General features: G+C 38.6%; 3 protein-coding genes across 5 annotated transcripts in view; 1 reads left to right on the top strand and 2 right to left on the bottom strand.

Annotated features, from left to right (window-relative positions):
- The window catches only part of LOC588348 (sperm adenylate kinase), a gene marked incomplete at its 3' end in the record, with an annotated part of 35,208 nt that extends 34,637 nt beyond the window's left edge, over positions 1 to 571 (bottom strand). The window contains 1 exon segment of the mRNA NM_001081967.1: positions 429 to 571. Within this exon segment, the coding sequence (NP_001075436.1) occupies positions 429 to 491 (63 nt within the window). The 5' untranslated portion in view covers positions 492 to 571.
- Positions 572 to 5,178: 4,607 nt separating this feature from the next.
- On the bottom strand, positions 5,179 to 12,132 carry LOC577038. 3 transcript variants are annotated; one of them, XM_011663470.2, is made up of 4 exons: positions 11,997 to 12,098; positions 11,620 to 11,690; positions 10,240 to 10,418; positions 9,145 to 9,285 (listed from the first exon to the last, which is right to left on the bottom strand). In XM_011663470.2, exons 2-4 carry the CDS (start codon positions 11,638 to 11,640, stop codon positions 9,159 to 9,161), a joined length of 327 nt encoding a protein of 108 aa, XP_011661772.1. In that variant the 5' UTR covers positions 11,641 to 11,690; positions 11,997 to 12,098; the 3' UTR covers positions 9,145 to 9,158. The 3 variants fall into 3 exon arrangements, with proteins under 3 accessions (XP_003728162.1, XP_011661772.1, XP_003728161.1); XM_003728114.3 differs by lacking the exon at positions 9,145 to 9,285 and adding an exon at positions 5,179 to 5,418 and having other exon boundaries at positions 11,620 to 12,132; XM_003728113.3 differs by having other exon boundaries at positions 11,620 to 12,132.
- A 1,172-nt stretch (positions 12,133 to 13,304) lies between these two features.
- LOC754218 lies at positions 13,305 to 17,599 on the top strand. Its single transcript, XM_001178255.4, has 3 exons — positions 13,305 to 13,833; positions 15,472 to 15,650; positions 17,333 to 17,599. Exons 1-3 carry the CDS (start codon positions 13,723 to 13,725, stop codon positions 17,409 to 17,411), a joined length of 369 nt encoding a protein of 122 aa, XP_001178255.2. The 5' UTR covers positions 13,305 to 13,722; the 3' UTR covers positions 17,412 to 17,599.
- The last annotated feature ends 10,283 nt before the right edge of the window (positions 17,600 to 27,882 follow it).

The following is a 27,882-nucleotide window of genomic DNA, read 5'->3' as shown; positions in this document are numbered from 1 at the left end:
TATATTCAGCTGTGCTAGTTCATAGCTCCTTTTTTACTTAATTCTACAAAATAGAATCTCTCAATTGAACAAATATGTTTCTAATTTGGATTTGAAGACATTGCATTGAGTGATTGACTGAGACTGAGACTGCCATGGTATCCAGTGCAAGGTGAATGTAGTTGATGTAGACCCCCTACATAAAAGTCTACTTGTAAAATTACGCTTTAGACGTCGACAATCAACGAGCCAACAGTCTCAAGACAAGTTCTCAACTCTATTGTCAGACTTGACGACTCGATCGAGACTCGAGTCAATCATGCGTAAGCTTCCCCAGCCGCATCCGCATTTCCAGTATGTGGGACTACATAATCGCATAACGGGGTGAATTACGAACATTTGTAAGGCAGTTAAAATGAATGAAATATCAATATAAAGTGAAAACTCACCTCAAAAAGCTGAGGTATCTCCCTCCGAGAAAGGTACGATTTGGTGTCTTCTCTTGATGTCATTTTTATTTCCTAATATTACGTTTTTAGTGAAAAATACCAGCCACTTCGTCTGTGGCCTTACTCACTGCCTTGATGACATCCAACTAGCGCGTTTCCATGGAGTGTACTCATGAATATTCATTTCGTGGGCGGATTTGTTGTAAGACGCTGCGGTAATAATGGCCACCGGGCTTAGTCAATAATAGAAAGAATACAATAACAATGAATGAATGAATGAACGAATGCTTTCGTGGTTTTCACAATTTGTCTAACATCTTGTTTTCTCTCAGCTTGGCGAATAGAAGTGTAAAATAGGCGATTACCATAATCACGATAGACATTATACTGATGAAAGGGAATAGAGGGAGAGAGAGAGAAGATGGGTGGGGGTGGGGGAGGGGGGTTTTGATGTTGTTGTTCGTCACTAATGAGTTTCTTTTCTTTCTTTTTCCGGAGCTTGTCATTCAGTTATTTACGCCGAATCGTGTATGGAAAAATTAATTGAATAGTTCGAGCCTTCAGCCGAATGAAAATAATATAATTTGCTCGATTTCATCCAACTTGTGCGTTTGAGTAACGTACGTCCTGCTCCCCGGGGATCCTCTGATATGTGTTTGTTTGTTTATTGCTGTTGTGTTTCTTCTTGTTCTTTTGTTTGTTTGTGCAGTGTTTGTTTCCTATTCTTATTCTTATTCTTCATTACCTTTGTTTTGATTTGATTCGTTTATTTTTCATTATGTTTATGTTTTTAATATTTTTTTGTAATACTGGCTTTTGTTTGTATTATAATTTGTATATTGTTATTCAGTTCACACGGATTTTCTAAATAAACAGCCGTTAAGGCTGAGAGAGTTAGCATGTTTAAATAAGTAGATGAAATTCCATCAGCACATAGTATAAGATCAGTAATAATTGTTACTTTGTTTATGTTTAGAGAGTTTGGCGCTGGAAAAATTCAGTCCTACCTATATACCCAGATGTTGTTGTGTTTGTTTTTTTAGGGAGAGATTGCCTTCCCCTTACATACTGGACAATCGGCCTACATACTCCACAGTAAGCCCCCATCACACCAGACTCCCGCCACCACGCCCTTCCTCCCGCTCTCCCGCTTCGATGTAGATCCCGGTTTATGAAAAAAAACTTCCCGCCAAACATGGTAACCATAATTTTACCTTCTTTTTGGGGGTGGGTCAAGGTGGGGGTGTTGAGTTCATTTTTTTTTTTTTTTTTTTTTTTTGGGGGGGGGGGGGGGGGTTAATTCTTTTGATACTGAGCTCAAGATGGGCCAACACCCTGCAGCTAAGGCTACAGCTCCATATGGGTCTTCACCATAGGCGACGGAAGTGGGGTGGCAGGGGGGGGGGGGCGCAAAACGCATTTTTGCCCCCCCCCCCCCCAAAAAAAAAAAGCAGTAAAGGAGTAAAGATGGTTTGTATTTTGAACCCAAAAGAGCATAACAATAATAACAACCTGAATTTAATCACATGTAAAATACCATTCAAAGAAAAGGAAAGTTTAAAGGAATTAAATTTCCTAAACATTCCGCATGCCACCTATTTTTATCAATGGAGGTTTTAATATTAGTGATACGCGCATATATCGTGGAAATATTGTGAGAGGATGGGGTAGCGTGTGTCTTTTTTGTTATAGGGGTGAGAAGACATGAGCTCCTAACGTACTGATAGGGGGGTCATTTCTTATTCGATACCAGTGATTTACAAATGTTGCTGAAATTACATGATTTTCCGGAATACCTTTTGATGCGTTTGTTGAAAAATTAGAATTCCCAAATTTTACAGTCGGGCGAAATATATGGTTATTTAGGAGTCTTCATGTCAGGGCCTGCAGAACGGCTGGGCTCGGGGGCTCGAGCCCCCCCCCCCCTCACTTTTTGAAAAAGTATGTTACAGGGAAAAAGAAAGAAAGAGAGAAGTGACCTGCTAATGTCACAAATGTTCGATGCCTAAAACCCCAGAGCTTACAGGGGCTCAGCCCCCGGACCCCACCAAGGGCCCTAAGGCGTTTCCCTGGATGCTCATCTGACCGTAATTAAATACCTAAACCCCACCCCCACCGGAGCTCCCGGGGGCTCTGTCCCCTGGACTCTACCAAGAGCCCTAAGGCGGGCCCCTGCATGGATGCCCATCTGACCGTAATTAAATACATAACCCCCCCCCCCCGAGCATCCGGGGGCTCTGCCCCCTGGATGCTCATCTGACCGTAATTAAATACCTAAAAACCCTGAGCCTTCGGGGGCTCTATCCCCTGGACTTCCCACCAATAATATTAGTGACCTGCCAGTGTCACAAATAAGGTATATAATTATGCTTATCTGACCGTAATTGAATGCCTAAAAACCTGAGCTTCAGGGGCTCACCCCCTTGAGCCTTTGCCGGGTCTGAGGCCCTGGACCCCCCGCCAATGCTTGCTGAGTCGTTATGAAATTTTTCATCAAATTCTGGACAACAAAAAAGAAAAAAGGTGACCTTACCCCCCCCCCCCCTAACGGAACGAAATATCGATCGGCAACATTTTCAAATTTTCGGGACAAAAAGAAAAAGAAAAAAAAAATGTGCTCTTACTCTCCCCCCCCCCCCCCCCCCCCCCCCCCCGCTTATTCAGCGGCATGTTGAGTCGTTGCGAAGTTTTTTTTATCTAATCCTTGACAAAAAAAAAAAAAAAAAAAAATGTGCTCTAGCCGTCATTTAAATTGTCTGTTCTTTCAAATTTGACACTCAGTTTTTCATTATCTCACAAAAAAAAAATTATGTAGCGCCCTCTGCAACAGAACTCAACTATCCCTTTAATGAAAATGTAAGGCATAAGCTTCAAGTCAACCCATTGCCTATTAGAACTGGATGGTTCCTGTACTAAGCCTTTAGAAAAGTGAAAATCCGGTAGTCAACGGGTTAAGAAAAAATAGGGTGAAGCAACCCCCTCCCCCTCCTCCGTCTCTCTTTCTCTCTTCTCTCTCTGTTTTCTTGCCATAGAATTTTGGAGTAGAAAGAGACATGTCGCCTCCCCCCCCCCCTCCCCCTCAGTCGGTAGAGCAGTGGTCTCGTAATCCGGTAACCCGGGTTCGAAACCAAGGCGATGCGCCAGTGCCCTTTGGTAAGGCATTAATCCTCATTACCAGGTCCCTCAGAGAGGACCTTAAGCCGTTTGCCGTCTGGTTGCTTACTTACAAGCATTTATGCTTTCTTAGCAGTCAGGTAAAATAGCCACCATTAATTCCCTCCCTTCCTGCCGATGAAGTATAGATCTGCCACTGAGAATTTAACAGTAATAGACTACACTCTATAAGTTACTGGGGGCGACGTTCAATCTTCTGGATTTGGTGGGGGGGGGGGGGGTATCACTGGCCGGGGTCAGGCTGTTCGATTTATTTGGTGACCCGAGTCGGTTCAGTGTCTCCACTTGACCTCGGGGTTTATTCGTTCCTTGAGGTGGAGCTATCAACATTCATCGGAATTTGTGTCACCTTTGTCAGTACAGTATATTTTCTGAAGAGAGAATAAAGCGAGTACCAGACCATTGATAATAAACGCTTGACCATATATTATGCATAATTTAAAAGAAATAATTATTATTTTGGAGAGCAATACAAATTCTGCACTAAGGAAGGTACAGGGCTTCAGATAATTTTAAATAGAATGGCCTACATCAGATTGGGCGAGGTCTCGTCGTCATTTTCATTTCGAATAAAAGCTAGAAGGACGGGTGTGTGCTTCGGGTTCTTTGCCAACACGAATTATTTTTATCCCAAATAACATTGAATCTTGATCAGGATGTCTCGGTTGCTCTGCATGGTCGCTGTTCTAATAGCAGTTGTTGGAGTTGCTCAGGCACTGCCGGTGAGTCGGAACATAGACGTAATAGAAAACAGGGGCTATGTATAACACGGAGTTTCAAAGTGGGCATGGGAAATATCTTAGAAATTTTGTTTCTTCAGATTGTGAGATGCCTATAAGAAGGTGCATTGGATGACAAACGTGAGATGCATGAGCCTTTTCTTTCGCAGGCCTTAATTAGAAAACAATGTCCATTGATTTTAACACAATTTACCACGTACCTTGCGCGAAACAAAATTCAAATATGTAAACTAAAGTGTAGTTGGATAATGGTTTTGTAAAGACAATTTTCTCCATTATTATAGGCTCCTTGGACAATCGAATAATTTGAATTCTCTACTGTGTTAAACTTGATACAATTATAATGCAGTTTAAATTAAACTGAATATAATGCTCATACCAAAGTACAATTACTAGGCTAAAGAAAAATGATAAAGTTCGTTTTTAAATTATGCATACTATACGTGTATGAATGTATACATACATAATTATCTCTCTGTTTTTCACAAAGAAAGATTTCAGAGATATCCGTTAGTCATGCAAAGATTTTGCCTCCTGTTTCATATAGCTTCGCACTATGTCAGAAAGGGAAGCTCTTCTTCGAGATCTGTTGCGACTTATCAACTGGCTCTCCAGTACCCCCATCCCAGGTGCATTCCCGCAGGGTCGACGGCGCCCTCTCATCACATCGGACCTAATCTGCGGGGTAGTATACAGTCCTCATTCCCGCGGAGCGAGACGGTGAAGACCAAACGCGATCTGACGGTGAACATGATCTACCATCTATGTCTTCCATCGGTCGGACCGAACGACATTGATTTTATCAGGTTGATCCTTAGCGTCCTGGCTGATGACGGCCCTGATAACACCCAGGATGACGCCCCCGGTGACGCCCCTGGTAACACACAGGATGACGCCCCGGGCGACGCCCCGGGTGACGGCACCGTGGAAGATGCGTGGGTGATTGGCAAGACATCAAAGCAGAAAGAGAACACGTTCTAGATGCCATCAGCTCGTTTTCAGACTGGTGGTTAGGAGAAGGCATGGATCAGCTCGTTTTGTGACTGGTGGTTAGGAGAAGGCATGGATCCAGGATTCTGTTTAAATAAAAGAAGGCGGTATAATTCCGAGCAATCTCTGACAAGAAAGAACACAAATCATGTTTCAGTTTATAGGCCTACATGACTTTTAGATCAAATATTTGAAAATGGGCTCATGAGAACAATAAAGAGCAAATGTTTATTCTTTGTACTTAAGGTAACCAAGACCAAGAGTAGATTTTAAAAGAAGTTGGTTGGTTGTGCCCTCCCCCCCCCCCCCCCCAAAAAAAAAAAAAAAAAAAAAATTAATTAATTAAAAAAAATAGACCTACTTATAAATATTTTAATGATTTTTGAGCACACCGGATAAGATGTAAAACAGAAGTGTCCACGATGACATTGTATGCTTTATTTGATCCTTGTTCAATGGATTCTTTATTTCTTTACGGTGGCTTTAAGACCTCAATGGTCTCTCCCCCCCCCCCCCTCCCCCCCCCCCCCCATAAGCGTGTCGAAAAATTGAGGCCATAATATTATTGATGTAAAGTAAAAGTTTGAGGCCATGTAAATCTCCCCATTTTGTTCTCATAATATAATATCAAGCAAGAAAGAAAAAGTAGAGTTAATTACAGCAATGGGGGAGAGATAGTGGGAGAGGGGAGATAATAAAGAAAGTGAAGGCTCGACGAAGAGAATGCATAACGATTACATGAGTAAAACAATGTTGATGAAGAAAAAGGGAGAGAGTAAGAGACGGAGAGAGAGAGAAAGAGAGAGAGAGAGGGGGGGGGGTTAGAGAGAGAGAGAGAGAGAGAGAGGGGGGGGCGGAGGGAGATATATTATATATTATATAAATAAAGTGAGAGAGAGGGGGGCGGAGGGAGAGACAGATAGAAAGGAGTGAGAAAGAGAGAGGGGCGCGGAGGGAGATATATTATATATTATATTATATAAATAAAGTGAGAGAGAGAGGGGGCGGCGGAGGGAGAGAGAGAGAGGGGGCGGAGGGAGAGACAGATAGAAAGGAGTGAGAAAGAGAGAGGGGCGCGGAGGGAGATATATTATATATTATATTATATAAATAAAGTGAGAGAGAGAGGGGGCGGCGGAGGGAGAGAGAGAGAGAGGGGGGCGGAGGGAGAGACAGATAGAAAGGAGTGAGAAAGAGAGAGGGGCGCGGAGGGACATATATTATATATTATATTATATAAATAAAGTGAGAGAGAGAGGGGGCGGCGGAGGGAGAGAGAGAGGGGGGCGGAGGGAGAGACAGATAGAAAGGAGTGAGAAAGAGAGAGGGGCGCGGAGGGAGATATATTATATATTATATTATATAAATAAAGTGAGAGAGAGAGAGGGGGCGGCGGAGGGAGAGAGAGAGGGGGGCGGAGGGAGAGACAGATAGAAAGGAGTGAGAAAGAGAGAGGGGCGCGGAGGGAGATATATTATATATTATATTATATAAATAAAGTGAGAGAGAGAGGGGGCGGCGGAGGGAGAGAGAGAGGGGGGCGGAGGGAGAGACAGATAGAAAGGAGTGAGAAAGAGAGAGGGGCGCGGAGGGAGATATATTATATATTATATTATATAAATAAAGTGAGAGAGAGAGGGGGCGGCGGAGGGAGAGAGAGAGAGAGAGAGAGACAGAGGAATAATTTTAGTAACTACCATATTTCGCTTGTCCACTTGTTCCAAACCCCAAAACATCTAGTATATCCTTTTCTCCCCCACCTGTCTCTTCTGTCTCAATCTCTCTCCGCCTCACTCCCGCTCTCCCAAAACTATATTCTTCTGCCACCCCTTCTCTCTCTGTCTGTCTCTCTCTCTCTCTCTCTTTCTCTCTTTCTCGTTCTTCTTTTTCCCTCACACTATTACTATTTCTCACACTCTAACTTTCTTTCACGACTTAAACTTCATCAAATCTCTTACTATTTTCTGTCCTCACAAAATTTAAAATTTGCTCATTTCAATCCTGCTGACTGTTTGTCAGTGCTCATTACGATTTACATGCAGGTTAGGTTTATGTACAAATATTGTTATAAAATAACAGCACTGCGTTCATTTGTTTCAATTTTAATATATTGTTAACAAAAGTCTAGAACATGACCTAGCTTCATATTTTAACCACTGGTAAAAAAGTAAACCTTAATATTATGTAGAATCGGGGAAGCCCCCTTCCTATCCCTCATTTGGAGGCACAGAAATAAATAGGATGAGAATAATTATGACTGTTTCTCCATCTACTATTTTTTTTTTCATAGGTTTTTATTCATTTCTCTCAAAGAAAAATTGTACATTTATAACATTGGATACAAAATAACAAAATAATTTAACATATAGGTCTTTATAAATTTACCAATGATCTTTTAAATTTACATACAAAAGTTACACCTCTTCATTTTCCTTTGGAGACAATTTTTTTTTTTTATATATATATAAAAAAGAGAAAAAGCTACAAAACACCTATTACCCCCCACCCCCACCCCACACAACATTTAAACACATACCATGTACAACAGTATACACAACACACACTAACATAGAACGAACAAACAAACAAAAGTAGAGGGGAAAAAAAAGAAGAAAAAAAGAGAGAAGAGAGGAGGGTTAGGAAGTTGTATATTGAGAAGAAAAAAAAACTGAAAACATTTATTCTAAACTTTCCAAAGCTTCCCATTTCCTTAAATGAATTGAAAGTGTGTCTCTTTCCATTGAACGTTTTTTCTCTTCATTTCTATTTCCCAACAATCTATATTCTATTTCTTTTGCTTTTGGAGGGTTTCCCTTCTCTCTACTGTGGAAAATCATATATTTAATCAAAATTAAAATGTGGTTCAATAATTGCTCTGTTTTAAAAGAAGTGTCATCTATTCTATACTATGATTTCTCTTCCATAATCGATTCCTTATTTAGATGAAAGAAACTGGTTCACTACTTAATGATGTTTCTTACAGCCACACAATTGTGTTTATTTGTTATGGGCGTTTCCGACACAAGCCTTGCTTTCCTGGTTTCCGCCTCCAATGTGTTAAATTATTGATATGTACTTACAGGGCACCGTTTCACGAAACCGCCACAAGTATACAAGTTCACCGACAAGCCGCTGAAATGCGTGTATTCAATTTAACACGTGTTTCATTATGGTTTCGGTGAACTTGTACTCAAAACGATTTTGTGAAACGATATGTTTTATTACATTGTACCGAAAAACAGTGTGACTTTCAGTTAAAGGGATAGTTAAAGGGATAATAAAAAACTGAGTGTCAAATTTGAAAGAACATACAATTTAAATGACAAAATCATCTTTGTTTGATCAAAATCGGTTCAGAGACAGCTGAAATATCCATAAATATAACGATTTCTAAAACTTGTGTACCACCACAAATATCAGATAATTTGAAAAAGCCGTTAAAAAACGAAATATCGCCTTTTACGTCTTATCTCAGCTAATGCCGATGTTGGCTTTTTTGTTGGCATTTTCGTGTTGGTTATTCATAAATTTAACGATTTCTATATTATGCACAACCAGCCTGCCCATGTATTGTTATTTTTAATTAAATAATTAATTAACGGTCACGGTATTTTTTTTTTAAATGGAGCTGAATTGGTATGATCGTATTGGCTAAATTTCAGACATTTTGGGGTCTAAAATTACCTTCATAGCAATTTTAGGTTCTAAAAAGGCACTAGAAATGTCATAGATAAGAATAAGAGCAATAACCATGCACTTTGAAGGCACTTGCGGTCTGAAAACAGAACTCAACTATCCCTTTAAAGTCACGACATTTATCTTGTATCTAGGATCGCATGTCATTGAAGAGTTCGATGGGCGTGTAGTTTTTAAAATGGGGGCGATCAGCGCACAACTTGTTGTCACCTAGTCCAATGTGCTTTGGGTCATTGTTGTGCATCATGAAGAAACAACTGTAGTGGAATAAAGAAGGTGAAGGAGAAAAAGGAAGGGGGGGGTAGTCATAATCATTTGTTAGTTATACCTTTGAATAATCGATTATGTATAATTTTGATGTATGATGTAGGTTTCTATATGCATTAACAAAACAATATTATTTGACACTTCACATTATACATTCAGACGATATTGTACTGTCGTTCAAGAATATATCTATTAAAGTACGGAGGGGCATTGAGATCGTTATGGGTAGGTATTTTAGATGAAGGGACTTGAGAGAAAAGTGCTGAAAAAGAGAGAAGAAAAGGAGTGAAAGACCCCCCCCCCCCATCCCCTTTCCTCTTCCCTTTGCCTCTCTCTCTCTCTCTCTCTCTCTCTCGTTCTTTCTCTCTCTCTCTCTTTCTCTCTCTTTAAATTAAATCAAAATTTAGTTTGCTTGCATATCGTTAGGACTGTGTTAAACATAAAGGTAGGGATCTTAAAGACCGTCCTCTAAAACGAAAACAAGACAGTAACAAAAAAACACGACAACAATAAAACTAATAATAACTATAATAATAATGATGATGATAAGGATAACAATAATAATAATAATAATAATAATAATAATAATAATAATAATAATAATAATAATAATAATAATAATAATAATAATAATAATAATAACGATAAAAATGATAGTAATAGTAATAAATATAATAATTTCATTTCATTTCATTTATTTATTTAAGCATGGAGGCCTACCTCAGCCCGCGGACTGTTCTTCCGTAGGGCCGTGCATACATAAAAACATACAATATCAATATAACATTATAATCATCAATGGCTCTTGATTCCATAATGATAATAATAGTAATAATAATATGTCTTGTTTTCCCAGGGTAGCCACATCGGTATCAATACTGTTCTCCCTGGGGGCCCTGCACTCCTAACAGTATCCCCGTACAAACAGGCCCCTCTTTACTCACCTTGTTTGCGGTAGTCCGATCTCGGTTTCTGCGAATGTCAAGATCTTGCCAGCGCGCTCACGGTTAAGGTCGGGGTCTTCAGATACACCGATGGCGTGAAGCTCGAAGAATCCCCAGTCGACATCGGGATTGGCCGCCCGGCACATTTTCTTGCCCGTCCGTAGTTCGACGGTGATCGACTGAAAGATAGAATGATAGTAAGGGTTTAAAAACATGATCAAAGGACAGTAAGGGGTTTAAAAACATCATCAAAGGATAGTAAGGGTTTTTTAAAAAAAAATGATCAAATAAACTTCTGAAATTATATGCAGAATATAATGGGGACAAAGATGACAGCCCCCCCCCCCACCCCGATGACAAAAAGACAAGATAAAAGTGAAAGGAGAGAGAAGAAACAGAGAGAGAGAGAGAGAGAGAGAGAGAGGGGGGGGTGGGGGAGAGAGAGCGAGATAGATTAGAAAGAAAGAAATTGAGAATGAAAAGGGAATGTAAAATTAAGATCCCTATCAACGTCCTGACCCGAACATAACTTGGTGTCTTCTTCTTCGCATTGTATCAACCAGGTAAGACCGTCCCATGCCAGTCCCCCTCAATGCACTGATCTACACGCGACTAAACTTAATATAACTTTTTCATGGAACTCAGCATAGAATTCATTGCTGTATATTAATTCGAAGTGTCAAGGGGTACACCCCCACCTCTTTCCATTGATGGCGAAATTAGAGAAAAGAAATAAACAGTTGAACCAACGACCATCCTCTACAACGTCACTTAAAGGCCGACGTAGTTACTGATATTGGCTGCACCCACGCTGTAAAAGGCCACCAGAGGGTTAGGCTATATAGTCATACATAGCATTTTTCAAACAAAACTATGATCGATTAATTTTGAGTGTTAGGAAAGACAATAATTTCATTCTTTTTGTTTTGCCTTGTGTTACCAATACCATTATGACAAGGTATGGTTACAATTTCTATTGAATGAGGTGCGATCACTTTATGTTCTCCTCATCTTGCCATTGCATTGCGGATTGTCTGACAGACTTACCAATGATATTTTACCAATTGGTCTTAAAAAATGACAGCGTGTCCAGACATACCCCCCCCCCCTCCCGTGTATTGTATACACCCATTGATGATATCATTGATGGGAGAGGGGCGGCCCCACGTATCCTGGCTACCGTTGTACAGGCGTATGTGCACAATTATTAATTGGATCCCAAGTCCCTGGTTGGTTGGTTTATTTTACCTGACTGCTATAAGAAAGCATGTGTATAATCAGGCCTGTGTATAATATGCTTGTAAGTAAGCAACCAGGGGACCGACAGTTTCAAGTCCTTTCCGACGGACTGGATATGAGAATTAATGCCTTTTCACTTACCGTTTCGTTGGATCCTGTCATCTCGGAGATGATCTTTGAAAGCTTCGAATGGACTTCATCGCTGACTCGATCTGCAGACATATTGGTGTGAAAGATACACAGAGGCATCTTGATCAATTCTTGTGAATTAGCAACAAAAAAGCTGAATCAAGAGTGTTCCAGATCATGAGACGTAAGAAAAATCAGGTCCAAAATGCAAATAAGCTATGAATTTTAGATTTCTAGAGTCAATTTTTACTCTAAAAGCACAAAAGAGACTGAAACAAATGACCGCAAAAAACCGAAGGAAAGACCGTGTCTAGAAACCATGGAAAGTAGTAAAGTTCACATATTATGCGACACACTAAAGCTGATGAGAAAAAAATGAAAGAGAATACCAGGCCAAGAAAACGAAAAACCTAACAGCGTAGTAAAGTGGTCTCTTGCACGTGACGTGACGAAAGCAAAATGGAAGCAACGTCATAACTAGGACTAAGTCCGTGATCAGAGCCAGCAAGATGACCTCGATGCATAGGAATGATACCAGTACAATTAAGTCATTGTTTCTTATTTTTGTCTTTACTTTATAGAGCGTAGAATGATACCAGTACAATTAAGTCTTTATTTCTTATTACTTTACTTTATAGAGTGTTAGAATGATTTTTTTTCCCCTGAACTTATACCTGCATAATTATTTCACAAGGTTTTTTAACAAAATTATTACCATCTTCACTTCTTCCGTTTTCTTCTTCTTCTTCTTATTGCTTGCTTACTCTTGGTTTGCACAGTTTGGAAGCTGATGTAACGTATTTCAAATGAGACCTTATTAAACATATTTTGAATTACTTTTCTTTTCTCTATACGAGCTTAGTATATCTATATAATACTTTCACATTTCGCTGCAGTTGATATAATAAGAAATACATTTCACTCGATAATACGCTACGGTTAGCTAGCTGCGAAATTCAAGTGCAGTAACAACGCGCCATTCAAATTTAAGAATTTTAAGTACCATTTCATTTATTTCAATATAGGATATTTATCACTGTACAGTCATTCATTTTTGTTCTCTTTCCATGTTGTGTGTTTCGCAAAGTTTTTGAATTTTTAAGGAACCGTGCATTTTAGATTTCACGATAATTATATACATTTTGTTATAAAAGCATAAACTTTAAAAAGCTATCATTTTTTTAAATGCAAGTAAAACAACAATGCCATCTGCAAAACGGAGACCTACAAGATGTTGTCACACAGAATTCTGTATTGCATGAGCAATAAATTTCCTTTCGCAAGTTTGATGAAAATCGATAAATGTCAGGTAGCGCCAAGCAAACATATTTTAAGAGTTATATATATTCTTATATTCACCAGCAAGATATTGCAGAAATAACTGAACCCCCTCCCCTCCCCCTCCCTCCCTCCCTCTCTCTCTCTCTCTCTCTCTCTCTCTCCCTCTCTCTCTCTCCCTTTCTCTCTCTTTCTCTCTCTCTCTCTCTCTCTCTCTCTCTCTTTTTAGGCACTGACGAATTTAGTGGGGGCAAAACCTGCCAATGCCCACCCCCTAATTGAACCCGAAATGGCATACGCCCTTTAGTACATAAAGTGAAATAATATATTCATATTGTGCCCTCTGTTTTGCAACATCCTGGAACCCTGTCCCTTTTAGATGTAGGCTTTTTACTTTTGACGGTACCCGTTTCCATGATAACTTTTAAGTTTTGTCATGTTTTCCATTCTTGATTTTCGTCGCATGTACGAGATGGCTTGCGCAAAAAATGATTTGAAATGCCATGTTTGCATTTTAAAACAGAGAGAAAGAAGCTGATTGATAGATCATTATAGACATACTTTTGACGGTACCCGCGTTAATCTTCTACCTTGGCGCGGGCTGATATTACATTAATCTAGAGTGTCCTCGGTCTTCATTTAAAAAATCAATCCTTCCAGTCACATTCCTGTAAAGTTATTCCTCCAAAAGTGAAGACAGGAAGGCTAAACCTTCAGAAGAAGACCAATTTGTCATATCGTCGATTTTCATCTAGTCTTCAGTGAGGGTATTTTTGCTATTTCGCCTCCATTTTTAGGTGTTTTTTCCGAGCGGCCCGGGTCATCATCTTCTTCATCATGATGCTACGATGTGTGGTACATGTAAACACACCAGCCTGCAAGCTATCTGACTCCTTCAGAACTCAACTGGCGACAATGGTTGCGAAACGATATGATCTTCAAACAGAGGTGAGCTTCAATAATTTCCAAAAACGTTTTTACTACGTTCCACTTTTTAACATAATGTGATTTGTCGTTATTTTGTATCATTTCGCCCAAAATAATAGACTACTACATATTCCTGCCTTGAGTAAAGATATTTAATCGATAATAAGGTCGACATTACTTTTAGGCCTATGAAAAACGTTCGCTTTGACATGTTAGTACATCTCTCTCTCTCTCTCTCTCTCTCTATCTATCTCTCCCTCCCCCTCTCTCTCTCTCTTTCTCTTTCTCTCCTTTTCTCTCTACCTCGGAGAGAGGGCAAATGAATGGGGAAAAAATGGGGGGGGGGGCAGATGTTGTGCGTATTATGGGTTTTACTTCGTTGGATTAGATCATCAACTATCAGAGAAAAATCAGAGGTGGTAAGGGGTTCGTACCTATAAAAGAATATGGAACAGGCACCTATTAGAAAAGAAAAAGGGGCACTTATCTGAAGTAAAATGGGGCTCTTTTTCTATGTAAAAAAGGGCACTGTGTCGGTTACTTGAAAAAGTGAAGGCACTGTACCCCCTACCCCCCCCCCCCCTCCCCCTCAGAAGCGCCGCCTCTGCCACCAATAAGAAAAGGTGTGTGAGGCCCGGGTCCCCCTAGCTCCTGTTCATTCGCTTCCCTTGATTTCTAGCTTTCTTTCTTTCTTTCCGTCCTTTTCATTTCTTTTTTCTCATTTCACTTTATGAGATGAGGACAGTACAAGTTCAATTGCATTACTGATTACTGAAGCATGACATTATGTGATTCTACACCCAGGTGCACTTATTGGTTAGTCAAAGAGATGTTTGGTACTACAAAATCGAAAAATAACAACGAATACAGACAAACTAAAGCATCATGTCTTGCCCTCTTCAGCAGGCACGTAGCCACGGGAGGGGGGGGGGCACGGGGGGCATGTGCCCCCCCCCCAAAAAAAAATCCGAGATCGATTGAATTTTTTAGACCCCTCCCCAGGACGTCGATCAATTATATGTGCCCCCCCCCCCCCAAACATCAAACTCTGGCCACGGCCCTGCTCTTCAGAGAAAATAGCAAGAATCGCAAGCCAAAATCGGACTTTAAAACGAAAGATAGAGGGGAAAAGGCACGCTAGAAAACAACGCGCTGTGATTAGCTGCCGGAAAAACATTAGAAAGACTGTATTCGTTGCTTTTCTTCCAATTATTTAATCCGTTTACAGTATGATTGCACTCTTTCAGGAGGAAATCAGGGGACCCTGGAATATTGTGAGAACGAGTACACCCCCCCCCCTCCCCACCCTCCCCGCTAGGCGGGATGCTGGCTAGATATTCATAACAACCTGCTTTCCTGGCATCAACAACCGATTGATAATAAATCAAAACAGTTAATGAATTATTAAAGGGGGTGTTTCACAAAGACTAAGATCGAGTTTTAGTTGGACTTAACTATGGCAGGCCGCTCATGCCACTGTTTGCTCTCACCATTATGATCTTTATATAATATTTTTCCTTCCTTTGAAAGACTAATGCCAGTAAATAATGAGAGCAAACAGTGGCATGAACGGCCTGCCATAGTTAATTCTAACTTAAAGTCGATCTTAGTCTTTGTGAAACACCCCCTTGATGCGTTTATTTGCGTTGATCTTTGCAGAACATCATTGTTTTAATTCGAGAAGGCCTTCGCCTCATGCGAGCAGGGACCAAGGATGCTTGTGGCTATATCGAACTGTTTGGTTGTGATGCTATCTTCGACGATGCAGAGAAAAATAGAGAGGACACAACAGCTCTGATTCAGCTCTTACAGAAAGAATCAGGGATACCTCTTGCAAGGTACGTTCCATCACTCCTAACTACTTCTTTCCTGCACTCTATTCTTGTTAACATCGCAACAACTTAATCTGGATTTTGTTAGTCTGGGTGTCACGGGGTCACAGTATATTACTTTTATGATGAAACTTCATTAGAAAATGTTATTTTCTGTTCTCACTGAGGTTTAAGTGTTTTGTGTGTGTGTTGTGTTTTGTTGTGTTATGTTGTATTATGTTGTTTTGTTTTGTTTTGTTTTGTCTTTTAACAAAAATTGCTTTCTGATGTTATAATCTTATCTGTTTCTTCCCCCACTTTTCTTTCATCTTACATTTCTTGTATTACTTTTCTCCTCTCGTCCTTCTTTTGTCTTCTTCGGCAACTGTCCATGACCCATCGGCACGCATCGGCCGCATTAAAAAAAAAATATTGTGCTTTTATTTCACTGTGCTCATGGCTCTGCTCCACATTAGAACATTACAATATTTGATAAATCATTCCATTCTGTCCAGACCTGTACCCTTTCAAAACTTCGAATTTCTTGTTCTACCTTAAAGTGACTCGGTAACATTGTTGAAGGTTGATGAAAAAAATTGCTTAATTTTCGTATAAAATGTTACTTACTATATTCCTTCTACTATACTAACCCTCTGACATGCAACAAATCCTGAACAAATTCTCAAACCACAAAGATATCTATGGTTTTCTTTGAAGGCGTCGATGTGAGGCACCCTCTAACAGTGATTAACAGTAAATTCTCACAACCATTTTTGAATTTTCCCAACCGTTTTTCCATGAGAAAAATACATAAAACAGGCTATAAAAATCTGTCAACACTTAACTGTCCGGAGTGGAATGTTGAGCCATTTTAGTGCTTTGTGACGATTTACATTGACCTAAAATGTAATTTAATTGTCCTTGTCTTGATGCTGAACAGGCTTTGACAAGTAGCAGAATAGAAGTAGAATAATATAGTTGGGAGAATTAAGGAATCGATCAGATCAGTTTTCCCCAAATTGTACCATGAACAAAGATCCGTTTTCACTAAAATTTTCAGATTATCTTTAATTGTACATCCAGCATTGAAGTCATTACCTTAGCACCACTATCTCTCATCTGAACAATGTTACAAAGTCCCTTTAACTCGACACTAAGTGGGTGTGTGGGGGGGGGACCTTTTTACATGCAGTGCTTTCTCTTTGGAATGCTGTCCCTCAAAAGATTCGTAGTATCAGATCAGTCGAAGCGTTTATCATAATCTTAAAACGTATCAATTAATAGTTGTTCTTTCATTGTCGTATGTTCTACCCCCGCCCCCCCCCCCCCCCCCCACTCCGAGAACGGACGGACCCCATGCGTGTTACCAAAATGTCCTTATCGTAACAAAAGAAAAAGGTTGGCCCGTATTGACTTTACACTCCGGACTTTTGCTGAAAAGGGGGGGGGGGGTGCTGAAAAAGGCTCGTATAACAAAAGATAAAGGTCGACCCGTATTGACTTTACACACCGGACTTTTGCTGAAAAGGGAGGGGGGTCGCTTGGAACACGCATATGCGTACCCTAAATGACACTGAGTGGGGGGGGGGCGGGGTTCTACCTTACTCGTGTCCTTTCTATCAATGCTTCCTACCATACCATATTTCTTTTTTACATTTTGTTTTTTACAAAATGGGAAATTGTAAATCATGTGATATTGTTCATTGCAGACTCTTCGTTCTCATGCGACCACAATGGAGTACAAACTGGGGCAAGATCGGCGGGCAAAGTTTAGTCATGGACACTTGAAATATCTCCACATTTGCTGTTTTTGCTGGTACTTTCCTGGCACCATCATTGTCAGCCGATATGTTAATGTTTCCTGAAGATTACAAACAGAGTATTTCTTCGTTTAGGATATTCCCAGGTATTTGGTAATTTGCTGTCCAGGGGGGTGTTTCACAAAGATCCTAAGTTGAACTTATCTCTAAGTTGGACTTAAAAATTATGGAAAGCCATTAGCATCTTTGAAAATATTTTGTAAAAGTTATTTTGAAAGGCATTATTTGTTTATTCATATCATTCATATTGTCTTTTATCAAGGAGATTTCATGTTCTGGATGTGGAATTCATAAAAAGTCTAAAATACTTGAATTTCTGCTTTTGAATATATTTCATTTTAAGACTCCAATGGCTGTCCATAATTTTTAAGTCCAACTTAGAGTTAAGTTCAACCTAGGATCTTTGTGAAACACCCCCCTGGGGCCCGTTCCTAGAAACCGTCATAAGTCTAACTTCTTGACTATCCTATTGAAACGTGTCGTTTCAATAGGATAGTCAAGAAGTTAGACTTATGACGGTTTCTAGGAACTGGCCCCCGGGGTCCTTCTTACAACCGGTAATGCCACAATAACGCATAACCTCATTACCATGATCATCATTGTAACATTACATGTTGTAACAAGGCCTATACTATGTTGCGTTGATTCTACTATAACATAATGTTTATATACTTAAATGTTCCTATCAGGGTTTTTTTTTTTTGTCGTTCACCTTTGATCTTTTAGTCAATTTCAAGTCAATTTCTATTTTAAGTATATAGAATTGATGTAACAAAGTTACAATTTGTAATAAAGTTTTAAGTTAACAGATATTAGGCCGTAGAAAAGTAAGATATTCTGAAGATTGTTCATATTTTTCGAAATATTGTTATATTAGAATAAATATAGGATGTTTAATTTCTGGTAAATACTGAAGTTTCCATGATAACTTTCAAGTTTTGTCATGTTTTCCATTCTTGATTTTCGTCGCATGTACGAGATGGCTTGCGCAAAAAATGATTTGAAATGCCATGTTTGCATTTTAAAACAGAGAGAAAGAAGCTGATTGATAGATCATTATAGACATACTTCTAAGTGTATCAAAGTAAAGGCGTCGACTGAATGGACTGGAAGGGGGGGGGGGGGGCGGTCGTGGCGATTTACATTAATAATTCTTGCGATCAACTCGCCCACCCCCTCCCCCATCATTAAACATGAATCGACACCCTTAGAATTTTTTTCTGCTAAAAGCATACAATGAGTTTAATATTCAAGATAGCTCAAGCATTATGTGCTAAAGTCATGAATGCATACATACAAACAATAACTGCATACATACAAACAATAAATGAATAAATAAATAAACATTTAGAGGGTCCGAGAATCAGGGACAACATTTTCGGAATGGTAGATTTACACTTCAAACATGCTGGATCTAACAGTATAAAGGCCCTTATAAATTTGTCATTTGACATTTTGGTTGTTATTGTGTTGTGTCCTTTTTATGTTAAAAAAGGGATCATATCTCTAAATGTGGATAATCTCTTTATAATTTATGATTTAATTAAGAATATTCAATTCTATGTAATTTCATTTTGCCTTTAAAAATGTCATCGTCTGGCTTTGTAAAACTTTGAATAAAAAGAAATGCCAAGGTATAAAATGTCTAGTAACTTGTTGTCACTGCAAAACTGCATCTGTGATATAAAGAATTGGATGTCCATTAACAAGTTGAAATTGAACGACAGTAAGACAGAGTTTTTTGTATTGCTGCTTCACCACACAATTTCAGAAAATTGCCAGACATAACTCTCACCATAGGAAATATTTCCGTAAAACCTACAGACACAATTAAAAACTTGGGCGCATTCTTTGATGTTCATATGAGTATGAATTCACATATTAACAATGTTAGTAGAACGGTCACTTTTCACTTAAGGAACATATCACGAATTCGTAGATATATTGATCAATCAACTTGTCATCATGCTGTAAGGTCTTTAATTCTCTCTAGACTTGATTATTGTAATGGACTTCTTTCCTCTCTTCCAAAGTTACATGTAAACCGTCTCCAGCGCCTACAAAACTGGGCAGCACGTCTTGTGTTTGAGGTCGGTAGAAGTCATTCAGCTCAACCATTAATTAATTCCCTTCACTGGCTTCCAATTCTACGGAAGCGTTAAAGTGCCATTCTACTTGACGACATGACAAGATATTTCATCTTGTCAAGTCGACATAATATCCATATCATGTCGACATGTAAAGATATTTAACCTGCCATGTCGACTTATCAACTTTTATTAGTCGACATGGCGAAATAAATTATCTTGCCAAGTCGACTTCACAAAAAGTTCATGTCGTCATGGCGACATAAGTTATCTTACCAAGTCGACTTCTAAAAAAATACATGTCGTCTTGGCGACATATATTATCTTACCAAGTCGACTACCCAAAAAGTAATGTCGACATGGCGAAATAAATTATCTTGCCAAGTCGACTTCACAAAAAGTTCATGTCGTCATGGCGACATAAGTTATCTTACATGCACCATCAATGGTGATCGTGAGGCGACCGAGGGACTGGGATCAGGACTAAAGTCACTAGACCTAGACTAGTCGACTGTGAATGAACTACACGTACACGCGCTGCATGAAATAGTCGTCACACTACATATCTCGCCATGACGACATATACTTTTTGGGAAGTCGACTTGGTGAGATAATTTATGTCGCTATTACGAGATGAACTTTTTTGTGAAGTCGACTTGGCAAGATAATTTATTTCGCCATGTCGACATTACTTTTTGGTAGTCGACTTGGTAAGATAATATATGTCGCCAAGACGACATGTATTTTTTTAGAAGTCGACATGGTAAGATAACTTATGTCGCCATGGCGACATGAACTTTTTGTGAAGTCGACTTGGCAAGATAATTTATTTCGCCATGTCGACTAATAAAAGTTGATAAGTCGACATGGTAGGTTAAATATCTTTACATGTCGACATGATATGGACATTAAGTCGACTTGACAAGATGAAATATCTCGTCATGTCGTCAAGTAGAATGGCACTTTAACGCTTCCGTACAATTCAACAGCGAATCATTTTTAAGTTACTCTTATATGTCTATAAATCATTGCACCACCTAGCTCCTAATTACCTGTCTAATTGTTTAACTTTATATACACCAAGCAGAAATCTCAGATCTTCAAATGATAACCTCCGTCTAAATTATCCAATTACACGTGTCCAAGCCGGGGATAGGACTTTCACGGTAGCAGCATCCAAAGGGTGGAATAATCTCCCCATGTCCATCAGACAATCTGCCTCTATCGATATTTTTAAAAAGGCTCTGAAAACTCATCTCTTTACATGAATTCTCCTCTATGTTTAATTATTTAATTTAATTAATTGAATTTAATATTTTATATGGAATATCTAATTGTAGCCTTTAATTACTACATGTAGTAAAGACCAATAATATTATTTGATGTTAGCGCTCTGAGCCTTATGGGAATGGCGCCCTAAATGTTCATTGTATTGTATTGTATTATAGTAATATCATTGCCTGTAATTATGTACCCTTTGTTGGGTTAAGGAAATTTCGATGGATATTTGTTGTTTATTTTCCCGTGGTCTTCATAGTGAATTGAAAGGAGACTTAGTGAGGGTGAGGGTGAGGGAGAGGAAGAGAGAGAGAGAGAGAGAGAGAGAGAGAGAGAGAGAGAGGGGGGGGGGGGGTATAGAGAGAGGGGAGAGAGGTAGAGAGAGAGAGAGAGGGGGAGAAAGCAAACAGAGACCGAGAGAGCAGGTGGGAGAGAGAGAGAGAGAGAGAGAAGAAAAAAATAGAAATAGAGCAGAGAGAAAGAGAGGGGAGAGAAAGAGAGATAAGAGAGAGAAGGCGATAGAAAGATTGTGGAGCGATTTAAAAAAAATCTTTTCATACGTGATTTTGAGAATACAGTTTATTGGAAAGAATGGTACAATATACAAGTTTGCCATATCAAGCAACAATTGTTGATTCACTCAAAGTCTTGTTATACAAAGTGAATATTATCATCAAACGGCTGCATCATTATACGCAATGCTGAAACTTTGGTTTACTAAAAGTACTCTCCCACTCTTTCCCTCCCTCTCTCTCTCTCTCTCTCTCTCTCTCTCTCTCTCTCTCTCTCTCTCTCTCTCTATCCCTCTCTCTCCCCTCTCCTGGTCGAACAAGTATCATTTGATGAATTGTTTTTGCCTCAAAAAAATGTAAGATGTCGGTCAGTTATCATGAAGACTCAAGAAAAGGTGATGCAAATGAAAAGAGTGAAGTTCGAACTTTATTCACCTTTTCTGAACTTCTTGTGAAGCTGAAATAATAATAGTAATAATATTTTTGCTTATATAGCGCTTAATTCGTCGGGAATGTCCGAATTTCTAAGCGCTTAACAATATTACCCAGGTCATCGGATTTTGACTCGCCCGCACACAATGTATGCACTTTCTCCACTCCCTGGGTAGCATTCCAACAGGGCTACTAGGCTAAAATTGCTAAGCATACCACATTGGCTTTCGCACCCTACTGGGTACCCATTTAACACCTGGGTGGATAGTGGCAAACATAGATCAATGTCTTGACAAAGGACATTAGTGCCGCGGCGGGACTCGAACAGCGGACCTTGTGATCGACAGTCCGGCCCGCCCCCCCCCCCCCCCCCCACTCAGTGTTATTTAGGGTACGCATATGCGTGTTCCAACCGACCCCCCCCCCCCTTTTCAGCAAAAGTCCGGTGTGTAAAGTCAATACGGCTCGACCTTTTTCTTTTGTATACGAGCCTTTTTCAGCACCCCCCCCCCCCTTTCAGCAAAAGTCCGGTGTGTAAAGTCAATACGGGTCGACCTTTTTCTTTTGTTACGAAAAGGACATTTTGGCAACACTCATGGGGTCCGTCCGTTCTCGGAGTGGGGGGGGGGGGGGGGCGGGCAGTCCGGTGACATATCCACTCGACCACAACTCCTCTACATATAATTAAATAGAGACTTTACTACTTGTGATTGTTACAAGCAATTCCACTAATTTCCTGAGATGATCTACTTGCAAGAGAATTACAAGGCATTTATATATTTTATGGTCTTGGTCAGGGGAAACCCCTTATTGATAACCTAGAGCAAACCAAGCTAGAAACAAGTTATTTTCTGGGTGATTGGTATACCTTAAGCCAGGTCATACCTCTTTCAAAAATATGGGCCAGTGGCAGAGTACACGCATAGATGGCATGCATGTTCAAGGGATACTGGTAAATGACTAGGATTTGCTCCAGAAAAGTTCTGTTCACTTCGCCTGTCGTCAAGTTTGAACTTTGTCTGTAGAGGCTTTGCAAATGTCAGAATGTCATTTATTTTTTTAGAATTAATCCTAAAGCCTCTATTTTCCTGAAATGAAGTGACTTTTCAATTATAAATTTAAATTTTTACAAACTTCTCTCCATTGAATGAACAACAACTCACAAATAAAAATACTTTGTCATAGAGTTAATGACAAATATACGGATTTCTTTTTAATTATTATATTGCAAAGTACCCAACTCCGACAGTAATTGTCAGAACCCCTAATTGTACATCTCATCAATTAGATATATGCATATTAACAGGAGTGTTGACTGCTCCTTAATCTCTTCAATTAATCCGAGTAATAAGCTTCAACAATTAAACCATAAACTTGTGCATGAATAGCAAATGAACAAATAGAAATTGATTTTAAGGAGTGCATTTTCATCTCGCCAATGATTCCGCAAAAACTCGACATCTTTCAATCACTTTTAACTTTTAAGTGATTTAAAAAGGCGGAAAATGGGAGAAAATTGCACTAGCTATTGACTCACTGCGACATACAATTACAACCAGGCGCGGATCCACGTGGCGATTTTTCCGGCCTGCCCTTCCCCCTAGCCCCCAAAACTGTTAAAAAAAATAGGATAATAACGTAAATTTAACCTTTAAAAAAAAAAAAAAAAAAAAACGGCCCCCCCCCGCTTATCGCTTATTCCCCGGCGCTAAAAATAAAAAATTCTCGAGATTGCCCCCCCCCCTTGTCGCCGGCTAGATCCGCCCCTGATTACAACACTAATTCCCATGTTCTTTTAACATGCATCGATTGTAGGCCGTTTATAATGTGCATAGGGTTGACAAATTTCCAATACTAATCACTTGAGTTGCTAACCACCGACGTTGTCAAATTCAAGGAATTCAATCATATGATTTAATACAGACGTTATTACTTCTTAATGTTACAAGCAATTATATTATTGGATACACTAATAATTATATTTGCTTATATAGCGCCTAACAATTACTTTATCAGAAGTCTCTAAGCGCTCTGCAATAATGCAGCACAATTACCCTGGCTTTAGCAGTGCAGCTGTTACGCGCGCTGCGTTTCAAGGAATAAATTCCTACCAGGTACCCATTTACTTCACCTGGGTAGAGTGTGGCAAATGTAGATCAATGTCTTGCCAAAGGACGTTAGTGCGGCGGCGGTACTCGAACCGCGGACATTGTGATCGACAGTCCGGCGACGTATCCACTTGACCACAACTTTACATTAATTTCCCAAGATGATGATCTACTTTTGCAAGAGAATTGATCAATTTGCATTGTGTACCAGGAGAATATATTAATGGTCTTGGTCCGTCTTGTATTGTCCAAACAATACTTCTTTCCGAAGAAAAGACATTAAATTCACTGATCTTTGTATATTACCGGTAATAAAGTAGAAGGGCAGATACGAACAAGAGAGAATTCAAAGAAAAGGGGAGTCCAAGTGTTGACCTGTTGGTTTAGAATTTCACATGTGTACATTACAAAAACTTAGCTTTGACAGCATCTGGATTTGCGTTTTCTTTTTTAAGCAGGAAAGTTCATGGATATGCACAGTTTAGTCTCCATAGGTTAGCGTTGACAAGCATTAGTAAAAGATAGATTGATAGACTGATAAAGCAGCATTTATATGTTAAGGCTTAAAATGACAGAAAGACTAACACGTAACGTGAGGCAGTATTTGTAATGAATTAAAACAAAACTCAAAATATATCTCTTTGTATGTTACCTTTCATGACCCGTCGTAATAGTTTTATTGGCACAGAATTTGTGACACATCAGATAAACATTTATCATATGAGTCCATCTGCTCAAGTAGTATACTCTACTGGAAGTATAGTGAGAGTTGAATTATACATACCAGTAATTGTCAACATATTTAAGACTTCTCTTGAATAAGCAAACATTATCATTTGATTTGTTTCAACAAATATATCTTAAAATATAAATATTTTGAAATTGATGAAAGAGAAAACTGTACTATAAGTATCAGCATGAACAATTAAATTTAGCTTTGAGCTCTCAAACTGTTAATTGCACTGGAAGCCAATGGTCTAGATCTCAAAACAATGTAACACTCTAAGATGTTCTACCACAAAGATTATGTATTACAAAAGTGCAATTAAATAATCATTAAAAGCAATGATTTTGACCAACAAATTGGATTAAAGAGAAGGTTGAGTTCTGGGAAGAGGTGAAAAATAATTTGTGAGCATTACTCATTCTTATTATGCAAGTGTAGATGAACATCAGTTAAGACATGTTCCCTGAAAAGCATGGCTCTTCAAATGCCTTCATATTTTAAATATGCATGTAACATCGTAAAAATCAGGGGCCGGCTTTTTACGCCACGTGTCCGTGTAGTCCCATATACATCTTTCTGTGCAAGTGTTTGTAACTTTACCAAGACTTGGCCACATTTCTTTTCATTTTGATGATTCCGGAACCTTGCAATACACACAAATTCTTATATGCTAGATGATCAACCTTTTCTGGTCGGTTCCACACCGTTTCTTTCACAATGCAATCGCATGACTAGAACTCAACTTCATCTTTAAGTTTAATCTTGATCAAGTTCAATCTTGATTAAGTTTAATCCTAACATGATCACCTAAGCATTGAATAGAAACTAACCCCAAAGAAATTTCAATAGCTTTGTACATCCCCTCATGAAAGAGAGAACTTGGGAATATAATGTGTGCACCCCTCATGAAAGAGAGGAGAGGAGTTTAGACCATCACCTATAGTACCTATACTTTGTCTGCTCTATATCTTGTAAATATACTTGTGAATCTGGACTATGTGACTCATCGTTTTTAGAGTGAATAAATTATACTCTTGTACATTACACTTCAAAGAAAGTCTCAGCACCTCTTTATTGATGTACCTCTAAACATTACTATAACTACAAATACACCGATCCCAAACACGACAGAATATGCAAACTTTATAAAATAATGTATTATGGTACATGATCAGAACGTGATTTCTAACGACAAAGCAATATAGGTAGAGATATAGCCCTTGAGCTGAATTCTATGATTCATAGAGATGTCATGGTCTAGCTGATCTGACCATGGATCACAAGGTGTAGGGTTCAAATCCTTACCACAGCAATAACTTCCTTTGGAAATATATTAATCAACATTTTCCATTCTCCCCTAAAGTGATGTGAAAGGAAACCTGGTAAGAAACAACAAATGTGAGAAGGCCAGAATAAAAACAGCACAGTACTTAAAAAACATAAGTATTAATATTGATGCAAATGATGCGACTATTTATTATCATTATGTCTTGAAATATGAAAATGAATACTTTTTTTAGTTACACCCATGGGGTGCAAATGTAAGAAATTAAGTCATCTTTCGAGAGTATATGTGCCCAAAATCTCATCAAAATTCAAATAAAAACAATGCCATTTTCACAATAAGGCAATGGCGTCATTTTGACATTGCAAAAACAAAGGTTCCCATGTCTGCGCACTCACTTCACACGCATTTCAGGAGTTTTGTTTTACTTGAAAGGTGGCATTTGGAGGCATGTGTATAAAACCACTTAGTTATTAAAGACTATTCTCATTATTTTTCACAAGTTTTTTGCACGAAGAGCTATCACTAATATAGATATGGAGATTTTGTGTTTGTTGCGTATTTTGTAATGTTAGAATTGCACAGTTGTATGTAAAAACATGGACACTCTGACCATACACATTTTTTACACTTTAAGCAATAATTTTAACATATCCATGATTTTATTTTGACACAAAGTCATTACAGATTATTTCATAATAATAATAATGACTGTTTCTTACAAAGCCCTTCACCAGTTAACTGACAAAAGCACTTACATACATTTTGATAAAACAATAATCAATATAAATAATTCAATATATTATAAGAGAAGATGTTTCTTCTATACACTCTTTAATATACATATAAGTGTAGTTGTTTAATTGACAAGTCACTGGACTATTTCATTGAACGAATGGTACAGGATTCAAATCCCTGCCATGGCTATTACATTGTTTGGCAAGACATTCATCTATATTTGCCATACTTGCCCCAGGTGAGGTACTACTACTACTACTACTAATAATAATAATAATAATTATAATAATAATCATCATCATCATCCTCATCATAATCATAAACAAAATTAAAATATTGAAAAAACACTACTACTAACAGGGACTTTTAGATTTGCGTGGACTGATACGTGTGACGTCCATTCAAAGCAGTGCATTAAAAGGACGTCGATCGTAGCAATCCACGTTGTAGTTGTGCAAATCTAAAAGTCCCTAATAATAACAATACTACTACCTCTAATACTAATGATTGTAATAATAATGATAATAATAATAATCCTCATCATCCTCCTCCTCCTCATCATCATCATAATATTGGATAAATTCATAGCGCACATATATTCAACATTCAAAAAGAAATGTAAATGTAAGCAATGAATAATATAGAAAATATAACAAAAAAGTTATATCAAGTAATGATCAAATTAATACAATTATTTAAAAAAATATAAAATTTCATAAAGATATAAATTGACATAGTAAAGTAACAAATTGTATACTCTAGGAGTAGAAATCAGGAAGACAACAAATGGGCAAAATCAGCGATTGCAAATGTTCTGTTAAAGAACGAAAACAACATTGAAGACAAATGCCACTGCGTCTGCTATATGCCTCCGCCCTAAATTCAGTATAGAAAATGGACGGAATTATTTGTGACATATCACACAAAATACTCGCGATAACAAAGGGAATACCTGGAATTTCATAAGATGACCTCTGTGACCTTTGATTATCTAGTTACTCCAAAATCTAATCAGATTGTCTTCCTATGGTGATACATACTATCATCAAGTTTGAAGTTCATATCTCAAGTGGTTCGTGAGATATCGCATTGACGAGAAAGCAGGATGGACATACAGACAGCTCGAAAACATAATGCCTCCAGCAGCACCTTCGGTGGGTGGAGGCATAACAAATGTAACATCAAATATTACAGGCACACAAATCAATCACGTAATTATGCTAGTCTATATAATACCATTTGGAATAGTAATTTATATACATATACATTTTC

The sequence above is a fragment of the Strongylocentrotus purpuratus genome, unplaced genomic scaffold (assembly GCF_000002235.5).
Source record: "Strongylocentrotus purpuratus isolate Spur 01 unplaced genomic scaffold, Spur_5.0 spur5_scaffold_4, whole genome shotgun sequence".
NCBI classification, from domain to species: domain Eukaryota; kingdom Metazoa; phylum Echinodermata; class Echinoidea; order Camarodonta; family Strongylocentrotidae; genus Strongylocentrotus; species Strongylocentrotus purpuratus.
Note: the sequence above shows the minus strand (reverse complement) of the source record. Positions and strands in the feature narration are given on the sequence as shown.